Source organism: Chironomus tepperi, unplaced genomic scaffold (assembly GCF_022539635.2).
Source record: "Chironomus tepperi strain 1889 unplaced genomic scaffold, CSIRO-AGI_Ctep_v1 contig_479, whole genome shotgun sequence".
Taxonomy (NCBI): domain Eukaryota; kingdom Metazoa; phylum Arthropoda; class Insecta; order Diptera; family Chironomidae; genus Chironomus; species Chironomus tepperi.
The window spans coordinates 690,858-711,268 of NW_027226601.1; the positions used below are offsets into that span (position 1 = coordinate 690,858).

Genomic DNA, 20,411 nt, shown 5'->3' on the forward strand with positions numbered 1-20,411 from the left:
TTTTCTCACAGAATTTTTGACTCAAACTTGCATTTTTGAATATTTTATGGCTGTTATTTTTATCTTGTAAGCGTATTCATTACTTTTAAGAATTTTGATCAAATTATTAAGTGTCATGCAACAGGAAGTACATTAAACCAAAGATAATAGATTTATGAATGAGTTTTATTAGATCCAGTGGTCGATTTCATTCACAAAATATGATTTTTTAAGAAAAGCATTATTTTGTTTAGATAACATTGTTGCTCAATAATGCCCACATTTTCAAAATTTAACGGTTCTTTGTAAACTTTTGAATCAAAATTCAATTTATTTAAAAAACTCACGAATACTATTAAGTGTACAAAGCAATTTCACCATCATAGCAATCAAGTCATTGAAACATCAAAAGTGGAACAAAAATATCAAGGAATCATTGAAAGTTTCATTCATAATTACCAAAAAGTATTATACGTGCATATCAACAGTCATCAACTGGTTGGAGAATATTACCAAAAACTGGATAATATAGCTAGTTACCCTTTATTATTCGGGCGTTTTCGTGATAAGCAAAAGGAAAATTTTTGCTATTAATTTAAAATTTAATTTTTTAGTGAAATAGACATTAATTTGAGTTTAAAAGTAGTGCATCATGGGACAGCATGTCTCGAGAACAGATTTTGAGTGGAAATATGACGATGAACCACATAAATCAAGAAGAACTGAAATATTAAAAAAATATCCAGAAATTAAACAGTTATTCGGCCACGATCCGAATTTTAAGTGGATCTGTACAGCTATGGTCATTGGTCAAATAGCCACACTATATTTCCTACAAGACAAGTCATGGTCATTTTTAATATTGGCTGCTTATTGCTTTGGAGGAGTTATAAATCATTCCTTAAGTTTGGCTGTGCATGAAATTTCACACAATGCAAGTTTTGGAAATTCACGGTAAGTTTTTCTGGACATTTCCATGATTATTGGCTTATGTAATATGCATGTAATATCTATTTACTTACAGACCTATGGCAAATCGCATATTTGGCTTCTTCGTAAATTTACCACTTGGAGTTCCAATGTCCATATCATTTAAAAAATATCATTTAGAGCATCATAGATATCAAGGCGATGAAGTAATAGACACAGACTTGCCGACATTATTTGAAGCAAAACTTTTCTGTACAACAATCGGAAAATTCTTTTGGGTTGTGCTGCAGCCTATGTTCTATCTATTTCGTCCATTAATTGTTAATCCAAAAGCTCCAGTTAAGCTAGAAGTTATCAATGCAATCATTCAGATTATCTTTGATGCATTTATTGTTTATACGTTTGGTTGGAAAATGTTAGCTTATCTCATTATGGGAACATTATTAGCTATGGGATTACATCCTGTTGCCGGTAATTAAACTAAATTCATTGCTAATTCACATGCGATTAACACATGTTTTTTATTTACAACAGGTCATTTTATCAGTGAGCATTACATGTTTAAGAAAGGATATGAAACATACTCATATTATGGACCATTAAACTGGATTACATTCAATGTTGGATATCACAATGAGCATCATGATTTTCCATCAGTTCCTGGATCTCGTTTACCGCTTGTTAAGAAAATTGCGCCCGAATTTTACGATAATTTACCTCAACATCATTCATGGATTAAAGTCATTTATGATTTCATCATGGATCCAGAAATTGGTCCATATGCTCGCGTTAAACGTAAGACTAAAGGTTTAGATTCATAAGAATCTCGACTTAACTCAACTTTACTATATACAAAAATATAAAACTATTTTGTACAATATATATGTATATCCTCAAAGACTTCTGCATCTTATCTAATCAAAAATCAATTGATAACGCTCATTGACTTTAAAAATTATTTCAATTAACGAAATAATCTCAATTGGATATTAAAAAGTAATTCGCAATAATTCGATATGATATTGAAAATTGTCTCACGATCAAAATTTTTATTTTATTTTATCTTATCCTTAATTAAACAAATCTCATGTCTTTATTTAATCATGAATCATAAATTTTATAATTGTATATAATATTTGTTGATACTGTTTACACATGTATGGCATGCTTCTTTTTGAACAAAAAATATTTTCATTTCACCTAAAAATCACAGTGTTGAATGAATTTATGAGTGGTGCAAGTGCTAATAATGCACCTTATACATACATACTTTATCTCAGTGACAATCCTAAAGCTGGTCGAATATTGTAGCTTTTTTTAGAGGATTAAATTGTTTGACATGACAGAATATTGAAAATAATTAAGGTTGAGACATGTAAATTGTTCAAATAATGAACAGGTTCCACGTTAAACCTTAAATGTCTGTTTTTCGTTTGCTGACGTGCTCGAGAATTTTACATACATTCTGGACACATTTTTTGAAGCTTTGTCATGTAACTCGACTAGATTCACAGTAATCTAGTATACAAGATGTTTAGTTACATTCTTAATTTAATCGGTTCTCATGAAAGTCTAAGACTCTTGTCAGAAGTCGAAGTCAAATTGAGTTCGTCACAGTTCGCTAAGAACCGATTGAAATTTGTATGAAATGTTATACTTCACAAGTGTTAGCAGAAAAAAATCAATGCAAAATTTCAATCGGTTTTTGCCGAATCGAAGCAACCTCAAGACTACTTCGACTTCTGCATTTTATGCTACAGCAGCTGTAGTACAGCTAGTGTCATATAATTTGAAACCAAAAATGTTCTCGAGCACAATAATATTCTTGTCTAACTCAACAATACAGTGTTACCGTTAATCATATAGATATCTTTACAAATTGATCAACTAAAATACCTAAGAATTTTATTATTTGATTCATTAAGAACAATTAAGTACAACAATTGACATATTACCTTCTATATACCGGAAAATATTTTATATGAATCTATTTTTTTTGTATTATTGAGAGAAATGCATGATGTCGGGCTGGACAAAAATTGTGTTACTAGCTAAATCATAGATAGCAAATGTGGATATGCTGTTGGCATGCTATGTCTACATGCACATTTTCAAAATCAAGTTCAAGGTCATTTAAAAGGTTTTCGACCTTGAGCATTTTGGAATATCCAACAATATTGGAAATACTATCAGCAGTAGCTGATTCAATGTCCTTGCAAATTTCCGAACAGACAAGGAGCATCCTCATGAGTATCCTCATTGTCTGTTGAGGGTAAATCAAATAATCTAAATCACATGCTATTTACAATCATTGTAACATGAATTTTTGTGCAGCTTCCGATTCAAAATGCTTATGAGCTGTATTTATGGCAACAATCCTTAAAAGAATCATGTATTTAAATAGATTTTTAATGAAATGAACAAAAACAGTGGAAAATTTTGACTATGCACGTTATTAATTGCATGCCTTTTAGCTGTATCCGAAGTGTAATTTAAAAATAATTAAACAAAAAAGGAAGTTTGTGTCATAAAAAAAAGTGGAATAAAAGATATTTTGAATAAATTAAAGAAGAAGTTTAAATTTAGAAAAAAAAATATTTATTTAGCTGGATTGTTATGATGTTGAACACGAGTACGCATCCAGATATTTTTTGAGTAGATAAGTCTCTGGAGTTTAAAGTACCATATTTTGAGCATATTTTCGAAAAACTTGTTTTCAAAAAACGAAGCTTAATAATACACTTTGTTCGTTTGGTTCCTGCTTAGTGAGCTCTGGTTTGTTTCAATTACTCAGTTCCATTGAATTGATATATTGCAGGGCATTTAAAAATCTTAAAAGATCAATCGTATTTATGAGTTTAAGTGATTTAGATTCAAATATATTCTACTGGATCTTGTTCTGTAGGTTAGAAGATTTAATTTGATCCTATTTGACGGTATTTTTCTGTAAACTGAGAAAGTGACTGGAATTTCATAGTGAAAATTGCATTTGGTCACATACCAAGTGCGTATCAAGGCAAAATGATTCAAACTTTTCAATTCTTTACTCATATAAATAATTGATTAAGACCAGACCGCTATCGGAACTTCATTCGGTAGACCTACAGTTTATAGTTGGATCAGAACCACTCTGATAACGTTTTTGTCAGCTTATTGTCTTTAGCCTTCAAAGAGGCCACGTTTCCACTGCATATGATTCGAAAAAAGTTCACTTTTTACAGATACTTGGGACAAAAATGCGCTGAAGTGACTTGACTGGAACGAGTATGTTTGTAATTTTTTACTTTAATAAATATTAAATATATATCTGGTACTTGTCATCAGATCAGTGTAAAACTTAAAATGGAATAAGATACACATAAGCTAGTAAATATTTCAAAAAGATTGAATATTGAAGAAGTCAACAAGTAGTTAAATAGTTCTTAAAAGTAGTGCACAATGGGACAGCATGTCTCAAGAACAGACTTTGAGTGGACGTCCGATGATCAGCCACACAATACTAGAAGAATTGAAATTTTAAAGAAATATCCTGAAATTAAACAATTATTTGGACATGATCCGAATTTCAAGTGGATTTGTACAGCTTTAGTCCTTATTCAAATTGCCTCGCTGTATTTCCTACAGGATAAGTCATGGCCTGTGCTTATTGTAGTTGGCTATTGCTTTAATGGTGTCATAAATCATTCATTAACTTTGGCAATACATGATATATCTCATAATGTGTGTTTTGGGAATTCTAGGTGCGTAGCTGCATTTTGAGACTTTTCTGTTCATTAATCCCTTAAATTATACACAGATTCCTAGCCAATCGGTTTTTTGGGATGTTTGTGAACCTACCTTTAGTCTTTCCAGCGTCAATATCATTTAAAAAGTATCATACAGACCATCATAGGTATCAAGGATTTGGAAATTTAGACACAGACATGCCAACACCATTCGAAGCTAAGCTGTTCTGTACAACATTTGGAAAGTTCTGTTGGCTTGTGTTACAGCCATTCTTTTATATTTTACGTCCATTAGTTGTCAATCCAAAGCCGATAGTTACGCTGGAAATTGTCAATATAGTTGTGCAGCTGATTTTTGACGCGATTATCGCATACTTTTTTGGCAGTAGAATGTTGGTATATCTCGTCGTTGCAACTTTTTCGACCATGGGATTACATCCTCTTGGAGGTCACTTTCTGAGTGAACATTACATGTTCCATAAAGGAACCTCGACTACATCATATTATGGACCATTGAATTGGATCACATTTAATGTTGGATATCACAATGAGCACCACGATTTTCCAGCAGTTCCTGGTTCAAAATTGCCACTTGTCAAGAAAATTGCATCTGAATTCTATGATAATCTACCTCAACATCATTCGTGGACCAAAGTAGTTTATGATTTTATTTTTGATCCATCATTGGGACATTATTCTCGAATCAAGCGGAAGGCTAAACATTCATAGGATATTGAATTTTATTGTGTGCTATTTGATAGCCAAACTAACTTAATATAGACTTGAAAACTGAGATTTTAAAGGTTTTGTATTGTTTATTGCTTAATTTTGAAATAAACGGATATTTAACAAAATTAAAATAATTAAACCCAATTTATTAGTGCCACAAAATTGAAAGGATAATGTAGAGATCGAAGTCAAGTTAAGTTCATAAAATTTCGCTAACAACCGATTAAAATTTGTATGAAATTTTATACTTCACAAGAACTCGCAGAAAAAAAAATTCATACAAAATTTCAATCCCTTTTGAGCGAATCGTTTTCGAACTCTCTAAAATTGAAAGAGAATTGATTCCTCCAGAAAGTTCAAAATGGAAAATTTTCCATTCAGCATATTCTAACACTATTAAGGTTAATTTTCGACACGAGTATTTTATCAACTCAAACAATCTAAATGTATTAACGTGAACAGCAGAGAGTGAATCATCATATTGATAAATTGAGTTGTTAATTCCACACATACAATATGTTTATGTACATATGTGATAAATTGTAAATTTTCAAAACAATTGTGAATCGAAACTGTTGATTAAGCATAAGCTGTAAAAGCTGGTCTATAATGGAATCATTTTTAGGGAAAATATTTTACGAAATGAAAATAAAGGCGTGCATACGAATTGTCATCGTTAATTTATAATTCTGAATTATTAATAAGCTTATCAGGACTTTGCGTGTCACACAATGCTCAGTGGATATGACGAATAGGTGTTGAAATTTAGAAATTCAATCATTTTGTGTTTGAAAACCGTACAAATGTTTAAGAGTATAACAAACAAGTGTATGGTTTTGAATTGCAATATTGATGTTAATTCTTCTTCCAAATCCATACAAATGTTTTATTTTTACTTATAATTTGTATGGTTTTCATATTAATTGCTTCAAAAATAAGCAACAAAAGCCGAAAAACATCTGTTTACAATCTTCTACTAAACCACATATTCGTGAAGTGACATGGCATACATGATTATTTCGGTAAATCAATTGAACAGTCTTTGCTATTCCTAAGAATTAACAATATTATTTCAAAAACATCTGTATCTGAAAAATTATAGCAAATAAACAGTAAATAAACTAACAGAAACATATTCTTCGTGTCTAGTCAGACATACACAACATACATAAATTAAATTATAAACTATTCAACATTGTATTAAGACTTAAGCAGAATGGAATTCAAAGGCAGTTAATATTTAATTTTCAATTCAAAATATGATTAGTTGCTATTTTATATAAAGCTACTCTATAAGTGAGTGCTAAGACATCTCGTGACTAAAGTTCATTACCTCTTCATATACATTCCAATTTCGAATTACAAGCCAATTTTTTGTAGCAATGACTTGCATTTTGCGATAAACATGAGTTTATAAACTTTTTCTTCCAATCCTTCCTGAGTATTGGAACTAAATGATTGATTTCAGTCTTTCATATGCTAAATATATCGCTCACAATGACTATGATAATGTTTTCTTTATTGAGAATTTCTCATTCTCGTATTTTGCCTCTTCCTTTCATCTTATTGCGCGGTTCAATTAGCTAAAATTAGATCAATTAGCTTAGACATAATGACGAATAATAAAGTGCGAATAACATGTATGTATGAACGAATATGATTACTTCATTAACTCAATATCGACCTTTCGAAATCAAAATATCATTCCGGTCTAATTTTCGACAGTTCGTGAGAAGTTGCTGTGCGAACTTAATTTAAAAATAACTCCACTTTTCGCCTTTTAATGTTGTGTACGAAGTATATTATTAAAGCTATTTTTGTTATTGTTGGAACTGTTGCTTTTAGTGATTTTTTATTAAAATATTTTTGCGTATAAAAATTTCTTGATGTCCCGAGCAGCAACTGTATGAGATTAGGTAGAAATCGCAGTTTGTAAGTTTGAATCTAAGACAACCATGCTCTTAGTATTATTTTCTTTTAGATGCTTCACCCTTTAGTGTTCAAACTCGACTGAATTTTCTCTCTAAAAATTCCTCGTTTTCCCGCCCAAATTCCTGAAGTTCAGATTTTGAACTTTATTTTTGAATTTTGAACTTCCGTTACTTTTTAAATCCTGAATGACCGTTATTTTATTTTTCTTTGAACTTTAATGCTCAGCAACTCAACACAGGATTTTAAATAAAGTCGCTCCCTAAAATCAGTCAGATTGTACAACTCGGTGTTATTCATTACCTCGATCATACACAACGTGTTATGTTGGACGGATATGTATGATAAATAAGAAAATGAGCAAGATTTAAAGAAATTAATGAGTGAAAATTAAAAGCTAGTCATTACAATCAACATTCAGTGGGCAGTACAAGCAATAAAGAGTGTTTCTTTAAATAACCTATGATTAAGTGCAATTTAAACACGCAATTATTACAATAATCGATATCATCATGATCTTGACATACACCCCTTTAAAATATCCCTCACAATGTGCTTCACTCTTTTTAATGTTCATTGCCTATTTCTTTCTTAAAATCATTTCATATGATTAAAGTGATATAAACATTCATGTAGGGTATTGAGGCTTTTTTATTGAATAATTTATAGCTTCTTATGATTTACGGTTGTAGTTGAAATTACAACCATTTAAAGTTAAAATCGTAACTACGGCAGTAACTTTGCTTTTTCAACATATTCTTATTTTCTTGCTATTTGATGATCATTAAGGCATGCTGTTTTGATGAAGCTAAGAAATGTTCTGTATATGGAGAGTTTTATGCTCAATTCAATAAAGTCTGTCAAAAATAAGGCTTATTTGTCAGATTTAAGTGTCAAAAGACTTAGAATTCAAGAATCGACTTATAAATTTGAATACATAACCTCAAAATGAGTGGGTCGTAATTGATTTAAAAGGAAAAGTTGATAAAGTTACTCAAACTATACTACACGACAATATAGTAGATCCAAACGAATAGAACCGTAGAGAATTAACTTTAATTGACTCTCAGAAAACACATAAAGCATTGGCTACTGGGAGTTGGGATGCGATCTAAAATGTACCCGAGCGGCACAATGCTTCGAATCTTGTTTTGACAGTAACAATTGATCGAAATCAGACTTGACGGTACATTCAAAGCAACTTCGCATTTGTTGCTTAAGTTGATTTCTTAAATGGTCGGTTGTAAGCCTTACTACCCTGATTGTGGTGCTTCTACCCTCCAGGCAATGATGGGTAGTCAAGTACTTATCGCGACACATAACTCGGTTGCCAGTGATGTATTTAGCGATATAAGTGAATACCAAGAGGAGGTACATACTTGACAATTGGCTTCCTCAATTCTCCCAAGCAACTTTGTTGCTTCTTACTATTAATTCGACGACTTAGCAGGCTTTGTGTCCTTCAATCCTTCTACTGTAATCAAAAGTACCAACATCAGCAATATCACACTGATTGTCTCAATGCAAATCTTTTACATAATATGCAGAACAACAATATGAGTACGTAATTGCAATATAACAGCGTGTTAATTTTATTTCATTCCTTTTTATGTGCTTATTCTACGCCTTAATGATAACCAGCAAAAATGAAAAATTAAGAATGCGTAAAGAAAGCAAGAATATTGAAGCTGGAACAAGAACTTATGTGTTTGTCGTACGTTCGAGATAACATTTATCAAGATCTGTTGAATATGAAACATGTTTTACCTACAATCAGCTTGTAATTGATAATGAAGCAATTTCTCATGTTATTTTTATTTATGACTGTATACAATGAACTTAAATTGCTGGATGTCGATGAAAAAGGATGAAAATTAATCAAAATTCTCACACATTGAATATTTTATTATGGTTTGAGGATATTTACAACATAAATTGGCACTGCATACTGGTCGATTATCAGTCATTAATGATGTAATGATAGCATAGAATGTAGAGCATAACTTTTTAAAACAATTAACTTATGGTTGGTAAAGTCATGTGTAATTAATTAATGACTAATCGTATGTCAGGTCGACTCCTGTAGTTTACGCTTATAAATTATAATTAAACTACGTGAGGCTTCATGAATTTTTATTAATTTACAAGATTGGAATGATTTTTATGGACTGAATGTCTATTTTCTTGATACATCGTAAGTCATCCAGACATATGAAAGGTATTTTAATAGAGTTTCAGGTTTGATAACTATTTTGAGTTGAATTTTGATTGACTTAAGTCAAACTTTGTGCTGTCCACAAGTGATCTAGTAATCTAGTGGACCAGTTGCTAGCAGATAACGTTTTCCTTCCATCTTAACTCTTTAAATTACTCCTTCTGTCTTGCGGCATAAGATTACGAATCAGAGATCGAGATAGACTCGAATTGTGTATGGAAAAGTCAGCTTGAGTCCGTTCCAAACGAATCAGCATCCAATAAATACCTCAAGTAACATCCAGCAGATTGCAATTTACACAATGTTGCTCAGTTCTGTCAATATGTTATTCCAGTTGTGAACATTCTTTTATTTTTCGCGGCACACTCTGATCGTAAGTCTTAACCGAATCCAAACACGACATGCAGCTCACGGGATTTCCAACATTTTTTGTCAGCACACAGGTTGACCATCACTGTATTATTGTAATATGATCCAGCAAAAAAAGCATCAACTTGACAATACTCCTAATTGATCTTGATCAATTTACATAAATATCGATGCTTAAATAGCTTCTCTTGATTCCAAATACATAAAACATTCCCAGTTGGAAACTCAATTTGCCATAAAAGTTATTGCATGTCTTCTTGTTTTTTTGTCTTGCTGAAGTTCTTTTGTATTTATGTCCATTTCTACAATTAAATTTTTTTTTTTGCTTTTTCTGCAATTCATTGAGATCAATAAAAAAAAAAGGCAAAGAAGGAAAAAAAAGTTCGGTGATATGGAAGAAGCACGTATAAATCAAGTGTTAAAATTAAATGCCTTGAATTCCATCTCAAGTTTCATCATCACCAGCATATATAATAATTTAATATGTGGAATTGCTATTTATAATTGCGGTTTATCACTTCTTCTCCTCAACAACATCCAGCCGTTCCGATAAAGGCTATTATTGACAATTTTCAGGGTATTAAGGTCATATTAAGTAAATTGAAAATTGATCTGACAGTAAAAATGCAGTCAGCTACTATTGCATCTGTTTGCAAGCAAGCAGTCAGACACCTATAAGCGGTCATAGATTATATTAATTATAACAACATAATATGATGATAAAGCAGGCAGCTTGAATGGATTTCTTTAGTCGGTTATGCGACATACACTATAAGGAACCTTTATGACTGATCTGAGTATATATGATTATGGTACCAAATGTGTAAGCCTTTTAAGGTACTCTGGATAGCAGGTGTCCGATCCCTGATAAGTAATATTTGTTGCTGGCTGTCATACCTCCTACAAAATCATCTTAAATGCATTTTTAATTTAACCCATTTTTGGATGACAGTCAGGCAGTCGAATCAAAATACAAATCAGATAATAATACATTAAGATGATGAATTTAATTCGCACACACAGCAAGCATGCCATATCAGTCAATGTAAATATTACTTTAAGGCAAGAGGAATTTAAGTGATTTTCGTTGTTGCCTTTTAATATCGCATGCATGACGTTTAATAACATACACGAAATACGAAAAGCTTTTAATCATTGAACGCTGATAAAGGCTGTTCAGTTCTTTTCGCTCGTTCTTCTTCGACATTTGTGTCTTATCATAATTTCAATTTTTGAAATGGAAATTCTTATTTCTTTTGCTGTGCTCAGCAAATTTGTTGAAAATTATTGAGAAGGGGATGAGAATGCTTATTTTTGGCAAGATGATACCAGATTGAAATGTCAAAAGTTTCACTTCCTCTAGGGGTTATTTTTGGATTTTCTGCAGTTCTAATTTCAGGTACCAGCAGCATGCTGTAATGAGTTTTAGCAACAATAACTGAGAAATATTAAGCAAAGTATAAATAAAATCTTGTTGCTGGCCAACAATGTTGTCGGAATTTTGTCAGTGCTTGAGGTTATTTTGTGTTATTGACATTGTCTTAGTGATTCAACTGATACATTGCTTATGAAATTTTGAATTGTGTCCTTTTATGTCTTTCAATATTTAGTTCCAATTTGTCACAATGACTGCTTATCTTCTTTATCTTCTTACTGCCTTCACAATAACGGTTCAATCGGTAATACATATGCATCCAATAATCCATATACATTCACTAGTCAGTCGATTCCAAATTTCCATTATGTTTCCAACCCCAGAATCCTAAAAATATGAAAAAAAGCAAAAAAAGATTTATCAAGGAAGTGAAAAAGTTTTAAGCTAATGTAGAACGTGATGTTTACCTTTGTGAACGTGAGTTCGCGAGAAGTAAAATAGAACTGCCTGCTTAAGTACTAAAATTATTCTCATAAGTCAACTTTTGTCGTTTCCATGCATAAAGTCTTAGATATTTATTAATTTATGTGATAATTGACTAAAGTTAAATCGTTTTTAAAATAATGAACTGTTACTTAACATATTTAAGAATAGGTATTTAAAAGTAGACAATTAAGCTTCTAAAACAGAGCAAACAAATTTTCATTTACAATAATCCATGTTCAAGTCTCAACTTGCTAGCAAGTTCGTTCCTCTTTCCGACACAGTACATAATGTATTCATTTTCCAACAATATTAATTGTCTAGCAAAGGAAGGAAATCTACAAATTGTGCTAATATCCTTGCGCTTCTCTGGATCACGTTGCAACATCATTTCTAAGACTTGTTGATAATTTGGATCATATTTACGGCTAATCCAATCGACTTTTGGACATGTGAAAGTCAATACTGAATTTAAGATACGAGCTCTATCCTATAAGAAGTAAAAATATTAAGACATTTTGTATTTTAAGATAATTTATGCAGCGACTACTTACAACTTGAGTGAACGGATATTTCATCATTGCCATTTCATAAAATATTAATCCAAGTGCCCAAATGTCACACTTTTTACCGTATGGACGATGTAGATAAACTTCCGGACTCATGTATGCTAAAGATCCAATTGAAGTATGAACTTGTGGGAAACAATCACTAACAATCTTGCTAACACCAAAATCAGCTAATTTGATTCTATAATCAGAAGTCATTAAAATGTTCTCTGGCTTAACATCACGATGAATTATATTTTTAGAGTGCAAAAATTTTAGTCCATAAGCTATGTCCATAAATATTTCGACGAGATCACTACCAGTCATTTTCCATTTACGTTCTTGATACCTAAAAATGAGTGTCCTTAATGTTCCATTCTCAGCATATTCCATGACAAAATTGTAATCGTTTTTAGACGGAAAGAATTCAATAAATTTAATTATTCTAGGATGATCCAAATTTTTAAGAATTTCCAATTCATTGTTAACATAACGAGTAAATTGCTTCAATGGTATGCTTTTAATAACCTGAATAAATTAAAATATCTCTAATTAATGACTTCATTACTATAATTAATAATTTTATTACCAGATTTTCTTTGCGTGAATTATTAACCAAAAAAACATTTCTGAAAAAGTATTAAATTTAATGCGATTTTCATGATTCTGGTGAAATTCAATTCATTACCCAAATGCTCCTTGTCCAATCTTACTTATTATTTTATAGTTTTCATTCATCTTGTTCAAAAGTTGTTGATTTCTTAATTAAATTAAAAGTTATAAATATTTCACATCAATGTGATTTGAAAAACAACACAAATATAACGGATTTCTAAGATTTAAAATTTAACGATACTTTGAGTTAAGAAAGTTTCGTTAAAAGTTCAATAATTTAAAATCCGTTAAAAGTTCATGATTGTATCATGACTATGAAGATACATCATGCTTAATCGTATCTGTCAATCTGAAAACATCTTTTCCACGTAATGTATATCATCGCTCTCAAAATGTGATTATCAGACAATTCATTTATCCTATACAACAATTCATTCTCCCTTAAATACACAAATTCATCTCAAGTACAAACATCCAGTGGCATCGTAATATCATCTCAAGTATTAATGTCGCTTTTGAACAAAATAATAAAAACAAAGAGGAGATTTTAACGTGGTACTCTCAAAGTTTATTGTCAGGCATCGAAACGTGAAGAGCTTGTGTACACAATATTTTTCATTCAGCACTTTTTTTTCTCCTCTTCTTAGTCCCAACAGCTCTACGTTGGGCAAAAATAAAATAAGGAACGAAGAAAAGTAAATTTTTTTCTTCAGTCTCTTGATATCTTCGAAACGAAGCAGACGCTCTCGGGATAAGACAAGATTTTATACATCTCTATCCATTTTCTCCGGCTTTTTTCGTGTTTTTTTGTTCAATTACAAATCATTTCAAATAAATATGGCAATGATCAGGCACTTAAAAGCTCATTATTGTTACTTACGATACCAATAAGTTGATTTGATTTATGCGAATGTTGTCTAAGTCATAATATTGTGGTAAAAATAAGACAATAAAGTAATGATATACTGTGAGTCAAATGTGTGGAATTAAAGAAAATTCATAGCATACGAATTAATTATAAATGTAAATTATTGGTTGTTTATAATCGTTGGACAGTCCACACAGACTATACCAATAATCATTTGCAAACAAAAAAGTGCTTATGGATGCATCGTGATAGCAGAAAATGACCATTCTCACATAAATTAAGTGAAATGCTGTAAGACAATGTTGAATGAAGTAAGAATAATAAGCTGCATACAGCAAGAAGACACTTGTCGCAACTTGTGATTGATGACATATGATATATGATATCGTGAAATTACGAGCATCTGTGACCATTTTTGGATCACATGAGGAGGGGATATGCATTCATTTGTTGATTAACAATAAAACATTCCATTGGATATCTTTTGTGTAGTAATAAAATATCGTCCGTGAAAAATTAAACATCACTTGTAAAGTGAAATTTTTTGTGAAATGATAAAGTATCAATCAACATGTCCCATGCTTGGTCAAAAACTAATTAAATGTAAAAATAATGAGTCTTACAAAAGACCATAAAATTTATTGTATACAGACTTAAAGTGCGTACCTAAATATCATGTAAGATTGATTTAATCCGATTATCAAATAAAGAAAAGCTTCTCCGAAAGTATAATTAATTTCACACTTATAAAATATATGTGTACATGCTTATTTTTAATGATGATAAGATTTTATCTTGAAGAAATTATTGTTAATCATTAATATGGACACATTGAAGGTGATTTAAATCAATTGGATTCATGGAACACGTTATTAATTATAGAAAAATTGATTTTCTGTGGAATTTTGTAACGTGTCAAATTTGAATATTGATAAAACCTTTCAAATTACAAGTGAAGTTGGCGTTGAACCATACAAATGTTTTATGTTTCAAGGAATTGAAAGGTTTTGCAACAAAAATAAATTTTAATCAAAACAATCATAAAATTTCTTATCAGTTTTGCAAATCAAGAAAAATTAAAACAAAGTGATTAGTGTACATATTCGTAGATAATTATCTGGGTTAATTTTTTATCAAGATACACTTTAGTCATTAAAAACACAAGTGCGGCAACTTAATTAAAAATCTAAAGCATACGTGCAAAATAAAACAGCAAAGAAAAGTGAAAAATTGTAAAGAAGAAAAATATTTTTCGTGTGATAAATTTACTCAATCAAATTTAATAGCCAGTTCATTAATTACTACGGTAATAGCGCTTTAAAAAGAATTAAAATAACAAAAAGTTTATTCTTGTGAAAATAAAATAAAATAAAAATACAAAGATTTTAATTCATGCCAATTCATGCATAAAGTGAAATATAATGTATTCGATAAAGAGTGTTGGCAATAAACACAGACACAAAAGCTATCCATAAAAATTAATTACCTATCAATAAAGTGCAATGGATGCGTCGTTATGAAAATGGATTAATAAGGTTTTCAAGTGCGAGACATAAGAACATATTACATGGCATCGCTCATAAGAGCCCTTTCGTGGCCTCTTATAACAACAACACCGCTTGAATCAAATGAAAAGCATTCTAATGGGAGCCATAATCTGTCAAATGGCAAAAATAGAAAACATACACCGACATTTCAACAACTTATGGCTGCACGTCGTCTCATCTGTCGACGCTATTATCCCGAGGCTGGATTCGGTTGGATAGTTATGTTTGTTGGATTAATTGTTAATACATTTACGCATGGATTACAACTATCCGCAATTTTTTTCCTCCTACCTGCCGTCATTCGCTTTAAAGCCGATGAAGTTGACTGTCTCGGTAAGTGCCTCCTTATGTCAGTTAATTATGACACAAAATGTTGAGTAGTAGTAATCAATGTGTCAAGTCAAATTGTAGATTATTAAATTAAACATTATAGCTCACATGACTGTATGTAAACTCACATAAAATGGATATTTTTGAGAATTCGATCGAATGTAAAGGAATTGGCCAGTAATGCCCACTGATGCGATTAGATACGAAGAGTACAAATAAAATGTCAAAATCCATAAGATTTAAAAAATGCGAAAAGGAGATAAAAAAAAATGAAATTAAAAACTATTTTACGCTTTGCGATCGTCCATCGTGTATTGAAAGGTATTATATTTATAAAAAAAATATGATTAAGACCTAACAGCATCGTATTAATGAGCATCTAATCCCAGCGGGATAACACACTACAATTTATCATGACTTCAATCTAATTGAATTATTATTCATCCTGTTGATTAATATTTTGACGATTAATGGTTGAAGCTTTTCTGCAATTCCAATTGGGACACTACTTTGCTACACTTACGACATTAACCCGATTAGCATAATAATTCATATTTATACATGAACGTACAAGACAGTTTTAGAAACTAGGATGTTTGGGTCAACTTTTCAATTTTGATATACCTAAGAAGATCCTATCGTAGTAAAAGCTCTCGATTACGGGTCGGGTTAAGGACAATTAAAAAAATATTTCTCTTAATTCGAACAGACATATCATTAAAGTTATGAAGGCATATAAAGCTAAAGCAAAAAGATGAAGCATGGAATTTATTGAGACAGACAAGCTCAGTGCTCATTGTATACATCTTTTCTCCCCTAGTTGTATTCTTTTGGTGCTGTGGTTGCTCTTTTATTGCTTTTTTGCAAGCTTTTCGATTGCTTTGGATTGTACATTTTGATTAATTAAGGGATCAGCTTGACCTTTCAAATAATTAAGTTTAATTGTAAATTGAATATAATTCTTGAAATCTGTTAAACAATTTCGAAGTTTACGATGTCTAGACAATAACAAACAAAAGTTGCATCACCTGCCATATTGCGTGAGGAAATGCGTCTTAGTCATTAATATAAGTTGATTTATTAAATATAATTTTTATATTTATTTATGTGAAATGTTAAATTTATTGAAAGAGTAAAAAATTAATGCTGTAATAATTTTTGCAGTTCCTTGAGACGAGAGGAATGGACAGGAAAGAAAAAGTATGAAGTACAAGACGATTACGAATTGCCTCTGTCTTATTTTTATTGCAAATAAAAACAAAATTCTACAACTTCATCATTTTTATGCTCATTCTATTTATGGACATTTAATGTGATCGCATTGGAAGTAGCAGAAAAAAAGTAATGCAGAACTTATGCATAAAATTCGATATAAAAATCTCGACAAGAATGCTTATCAGCGAATTGTTTCTGAGAATTCCTGCGCATAATTTGTACTTGTCGAGAATCTTAAAGTCTCATTTGTACTCGGTGCCTTATCAGTTTATGGAAATAGCAGGAGTTCATTATAATTTTAAATAAACTTGTTTTCCACTTACCAATTTGTACACTGATTGACTAATCAATTATATGGAAGCGACTAGATTCAATCGAGAAAAAATAATAAGAAATTTCTCAAGGACATACCAACAAGTTGAAATGTCTGCAATTAATTAAATGCATACGCTTCATATGATGATAATATTAATGTCTTATGCTGAAAAGTTTTTCCTTCTGCTTTTAATCACCTGGAATATTGATGTGATTAGCTTTATGTCTGATTTATAGTTTGGATGAGCTTCTGGATCTTTTTAAAACCGATTAAATTTTAATTTTCTGTCAAGCTTGAATTATACTTATCTACTTACTTCGCTAGTCATTCAGATCATGTGTGATCTATGGTATCTCATATTTGGCGTCTGAAATTCTAAAGAAGGCTGTCCTTTGCCAATTACCAATACTAGATGCTTCACTATCTTGAATAGTATAAAAGCAATAACGATTACTCGGGTATCGCCTGAATACGCTTATGTTCTTTAAACACCACATTTAAATATCTTGGATAAAGTCAAAATTCTCAAATTTCGCAACTGAAACCTTAACCTTTCATAAGCCTCAACATAAACCCTTAATTAATTACAATACAACCACCATAGCTCCTTCAGCACAACACAATTCTTTAAGTCAAAGTTCTCTTGTAAAGCAGATAAAACAGGAAAATGACAAGCGTAAAAAAATAATTCATGAAGCGTCTGTCTTTATCGCATGTAAAATGAGATAAGACAAAAAAGGAACACCATGTTAAATGATCAATTCATTGCTGTGGGCACATCTCAACATGAAAATGTTTGTATAAATGGCACTTGACTCGAGAGTGAATTTAAAAGATTTAGTGTTGACGACTTCGAGAGTGAATTTAAAAGATTTAGTGTTGACGTTTAACAATATTACATTATTTTACATAGCCCGATTTTCAAGTAAAATAGATTTTGGGTATAAAACAGGTACAATTACGACGTACTGACATTTTCGCTTATATAAATGTCAATAAACTGTAATAAAAATAGGCTGAAGTACGTCGTCACGGGGTCGTCTTTGCAAATTTGCGCTAATACGGCGACGTAGTTCCAAAATTTATGGCAACTTTTCCGCCATCTTGTCCTGGAAAGCATGGTTTTGAAATGAACACAACTAAAACTAGAAGAGCTCAAAGGTGTGAAATATTCCAAATTTTCAAAATCAAATTTTTCAAAAACTCTTAATTCGACTTCTATTTATGTTTTAATGTAATAAAATGATGAATTATGCAATATTATTGCAATTTCAATCAATTAAAAATATTATTCTTCATTAAAACTCAAAAAATCAAACTTTTACTTTTTGTCACATGAATATTTCATTTTACTACAACTTTGAGTTCTTCTAGTTTTAGTTGTGTTCATTTCAGAACCATGCGGTTTCCATTCTGATTACAAAAAAATCGTGTAAAAAATTCAAATGGCGGAAAAGTTGCAAAAAATTCTTTTGGAACTTTTCCATTGATTCCTATGCTTTATCCTTGAGTGAAAGCTTATTAAAAATCAAATAACATAAAATAAGATTATCAAAATAATTGAAGTGAAAACTTCAGGACAAAAATTATTCTGAAACTAAGTTTTTGACATTTATATAAGCAATAGATTTGCCAAGGCTTCTCATAATTCCATTGTTGAGAAATCACAAAAATATTGAAACTTAACGTAAATCAAATGCGTTTTATACCCAAAATGACTATTTTACTTGAAAATTTTCCAAAAATTTTACTGCCAAAATATAGAAAAGTAGATTGCCTATCCAAAAATGTATAACACATGATAGATTTGATGGTTTTTCATGGAAATATTTGGGAAATAAAAAAATTGGTAATCGGTTGGTAACTCACTTTAATGCGGTGACATACTGGTGTCCTAGCGAACACGGTGTGTTGTTCGGTTAACAAGACGGATGAGTAATTTGCATTACATGATAGATCGTGAAGCTTGTTCCCAGATAGTGAAATAAATAAGGATCTTGAAGCCAAGAAATAAAGTTTTTGGACACTTCCAAGCAACCAAAGTTAATACTCAAACTCAAGATCGATTCTGATTAAATCAAGCAGCAATAAATATCCTCAATTCAACCACAAATCACATCCTATTTGGAACTCATTTAATATTGATTACATCCAAAGAAGTTCATTAGCATGAATTGTTGTTGTTAATTAAGTTTTATTGATTTTACTCAGAATGAACAGCCAATTCACTTGCCGGCATTCATAAAAATAGTCGGCATAACTGAAAGGAAGCTTCACATTTTTTCGTACAAAAACAATTCAGCAAGTTTCTTTTTCTTTCCTCCTTTGTTTATTAAAACATTCTTCCTTCCTTGAAGTCATAAATCTCTTTGGTATTTCAATTTCATCTTGTATGAGGAAATAATGTTGAAATTTATTAGATATGTACAGTAATGATAAACATTTGTAAAGGAAGTGTAATAAGCTGACGATGTAAATAAAAGAATTCTGCGTAAAATTTATTGGTAGATGCTGTAGATCAATTCATTAAGGAGATTTTTGGGACTTTTCGTGGAAAAAAGCTTGAACAATTTTAGGCTCGACTGCTTATGAAGTCTGTCTGATTAAGAGTTATGTAAATATAGAAGGAACCTTAATATTCAACAATTTGTTAGATATACTAAATTTATCGTCTGCTTGATCCAATTTTAAAGCACCAAACTACTCGACAATATTAAAATGATCCAATCCGTACTCAAAAGCTATCAACAATCTAATCTCACAATATCCTGTCTATGTTCCCATCTCAATCATCTTGTCTGTCCCAAAATAGCTAGGAATTTGAAGGGTACGAATAAATTGCCAATTTATGGTCATGTTATGTCAACTTTTATATTCTAACGCATCACAATTCCTGAAATTTATGCATGTAAAAATTATTCGAAACTTTTTTCGTGCATTTTTAAGATCTTTTGCGTCTTGAAGTCGTTTCACATTTATTATCACTGTAGACTGACTGAGTAGACATAAAGATGATTCAATTTAAGGATAAATTTGTCTTGAAATCATCTGTCACTGTGTAGAGAGGACAAAAAAAAGTCATCATAACTCGTCATGTCTCTCTATTTACGTTATCTTCTCAGGAGAATTGAAGATATTTCATCATTTTAATGGGAAATGGCAATGACATTTTTTTTGGCACTTTGTGAGCGTAAATTTATGCTTCATCGATACGAGTGCCTTGAAATGTAGATTTTTT

General features: G+C 31.0%; 4 protein-coding genes across 4 annotated transcripts in view; 3 read left to right on the top strand and 1 right to left on the bottom strand.

Annotated features, from left to right (window-relative positions):
- Nucleotides 1–541: 541 nt before the first annotated feature.
- LOC139099611 (sphingolipid delta(4)-desaturase DES1-like) lies at nucleotides 542–2,586 on the top strand. Its single transcript, XM_070652124.1, has 3 exons — nucleotides 542–933; nucleotides 1,004–1,380; nucleotides 1,444–2,586. Exons 1-3 carry the CDS (start codon nucleotides 632–634, stop codon nucleotides 1,728–1,730), a joined length of 966 nt encoding a protein of 321 aa, XP_070508225.1. The 5' UTR covers nucleotides 542–631; the 3' UTR covers nucleotides 1,731–2,586.
- A 1,761-nt stretch (nucleotides 2,587–4,347) lies between these two features.
- Nucleotides 4,348–5,363, top strand: LOC139099592 (sphingolipid delta(4)-desaturase DES1-like). Its single transcript, XM_070652100.1, has 2 exons — nucleotides 4,348–4,649; nucleotides 4,706–5,363. Exons 1-2 carry the CDS (start codon nucleotides 4,348–4,350, stop codon nucleotides 5,361–5,363), a joined length of 960 nt encoding a protein of 319 aa, XP_070508201.1.
- A 6,481-nt stretch (nucleotides 5,364–11,844) lies between these two features.
- LOC139099679 (serine/threonine-protein kinase Nek5-like) lies at nucleotides 11,845–13,091 on the bottom strand. The gene is made up of 4 exons (XM_070652206.1): nucleotides 12,971–13,091; nucleotides 12,872–12,911; nucleotides 12,289–12,810; nucleotides 11,845–12,224 (listed from the first exon to the last, which is right to left on the bottom strand). Exons 1-4 carry the CDS (start codon nucleotides 13,018–13,020, stop codon nucleotides 11,958–11,960), a joined length of 879 nt encoding a protein of 292 aa, XP_070508307.1. The 5' UTR covers nucleotides 13,021–13,091; the 3' UTR covers nucleotides 11,845–11,957.
- A 1,778-nt stretch (nucleotides 13,092–14,869) lies between these two features.
- Nucleotides 14,870–20,411, top strand: part of LOC139099641 (monocarboxylate transporter 2-like) — a 41,578-nt gene continuing 36,036 nt past the window's right edge. Inside the window, exon 1 of the mRNA XM_070652163.1 lies at nucleotides 14,870–15,645. Coding sequence (XP_070508264.1) covers nucleotides 15,333–15,645 — 313 coding nt within the window. The 5' untranslated portion in view covers nucleotides 14,870–15,332. The remainder of the gene's footprint in view (nucleotides 15,646–20,411) is intronic.

What these genes read in the sequence shown, in the direction of transcription:
- LOC139099679 (XM_070652206.1), bottom strand. Translation starts at nt 13,020, where the DNA reads ATGAATGAAAACTATAAAATAATAAGTAAGATTGGACAAGGAGCATTT. An exon ending in ATTGGACAAGGAGCATTTGG is followed by an intron (nt 12,912 to 12,970) that starts GTAATGAATTGA and finishes ATACTTTTTCAG; the next exon opens with AAATGTTTTTTTGGTTAATA. An exon ending in ATTCACGCAAAGAAAATCTG is followed by an intron (nt 12,811 to 12,871) that starts GTAATAAAATTA and finishes TAATTTATTCAG; the next exon opens with GTTATTAAAAGCATACCATT.
- LOC139099592 (XM_070652100.1), top strand. Translation starts at nt 4,348, where the DNA reads ATGGGACAGCATGTCTCAAGAACAGACTTTGAGTGGACGTCCGATGAT. An exon ending in GTGTGTTTTGGGAATTCTAG is followed by an intron (nt 4,650 to 4,705) that starts GTGCGTAGCTGC and finishes AATTATACACAG; the next exon opens with ATTCCTAGCCAATCGGTTTT.
- LOC139099611 (XM_070652124.1), top strand. Translation starts at nt 632, where the DNA reads ATGGGACAGCATGTCTCGAGAACAGATTTTGAGTGGAAATATGACGAT. An exon ending in GCAAGTTTTGGAAATTCACG is followed by an intron (nt 934 to 1,003) that starts GTAAGTTTTTCT and finishes ATTTACTTACAG; the next exon opens with ACCTATGGCAAATCGCATAT. An exon ending in GGGATTACATCCTGTTGCCG is followed by an intron (nt 1,381 to 1,443) that starts GTAATTAAACTA and finishes TATTTACAACAG; the next exon opens with GTCATTTTATCAGTGAGCAT.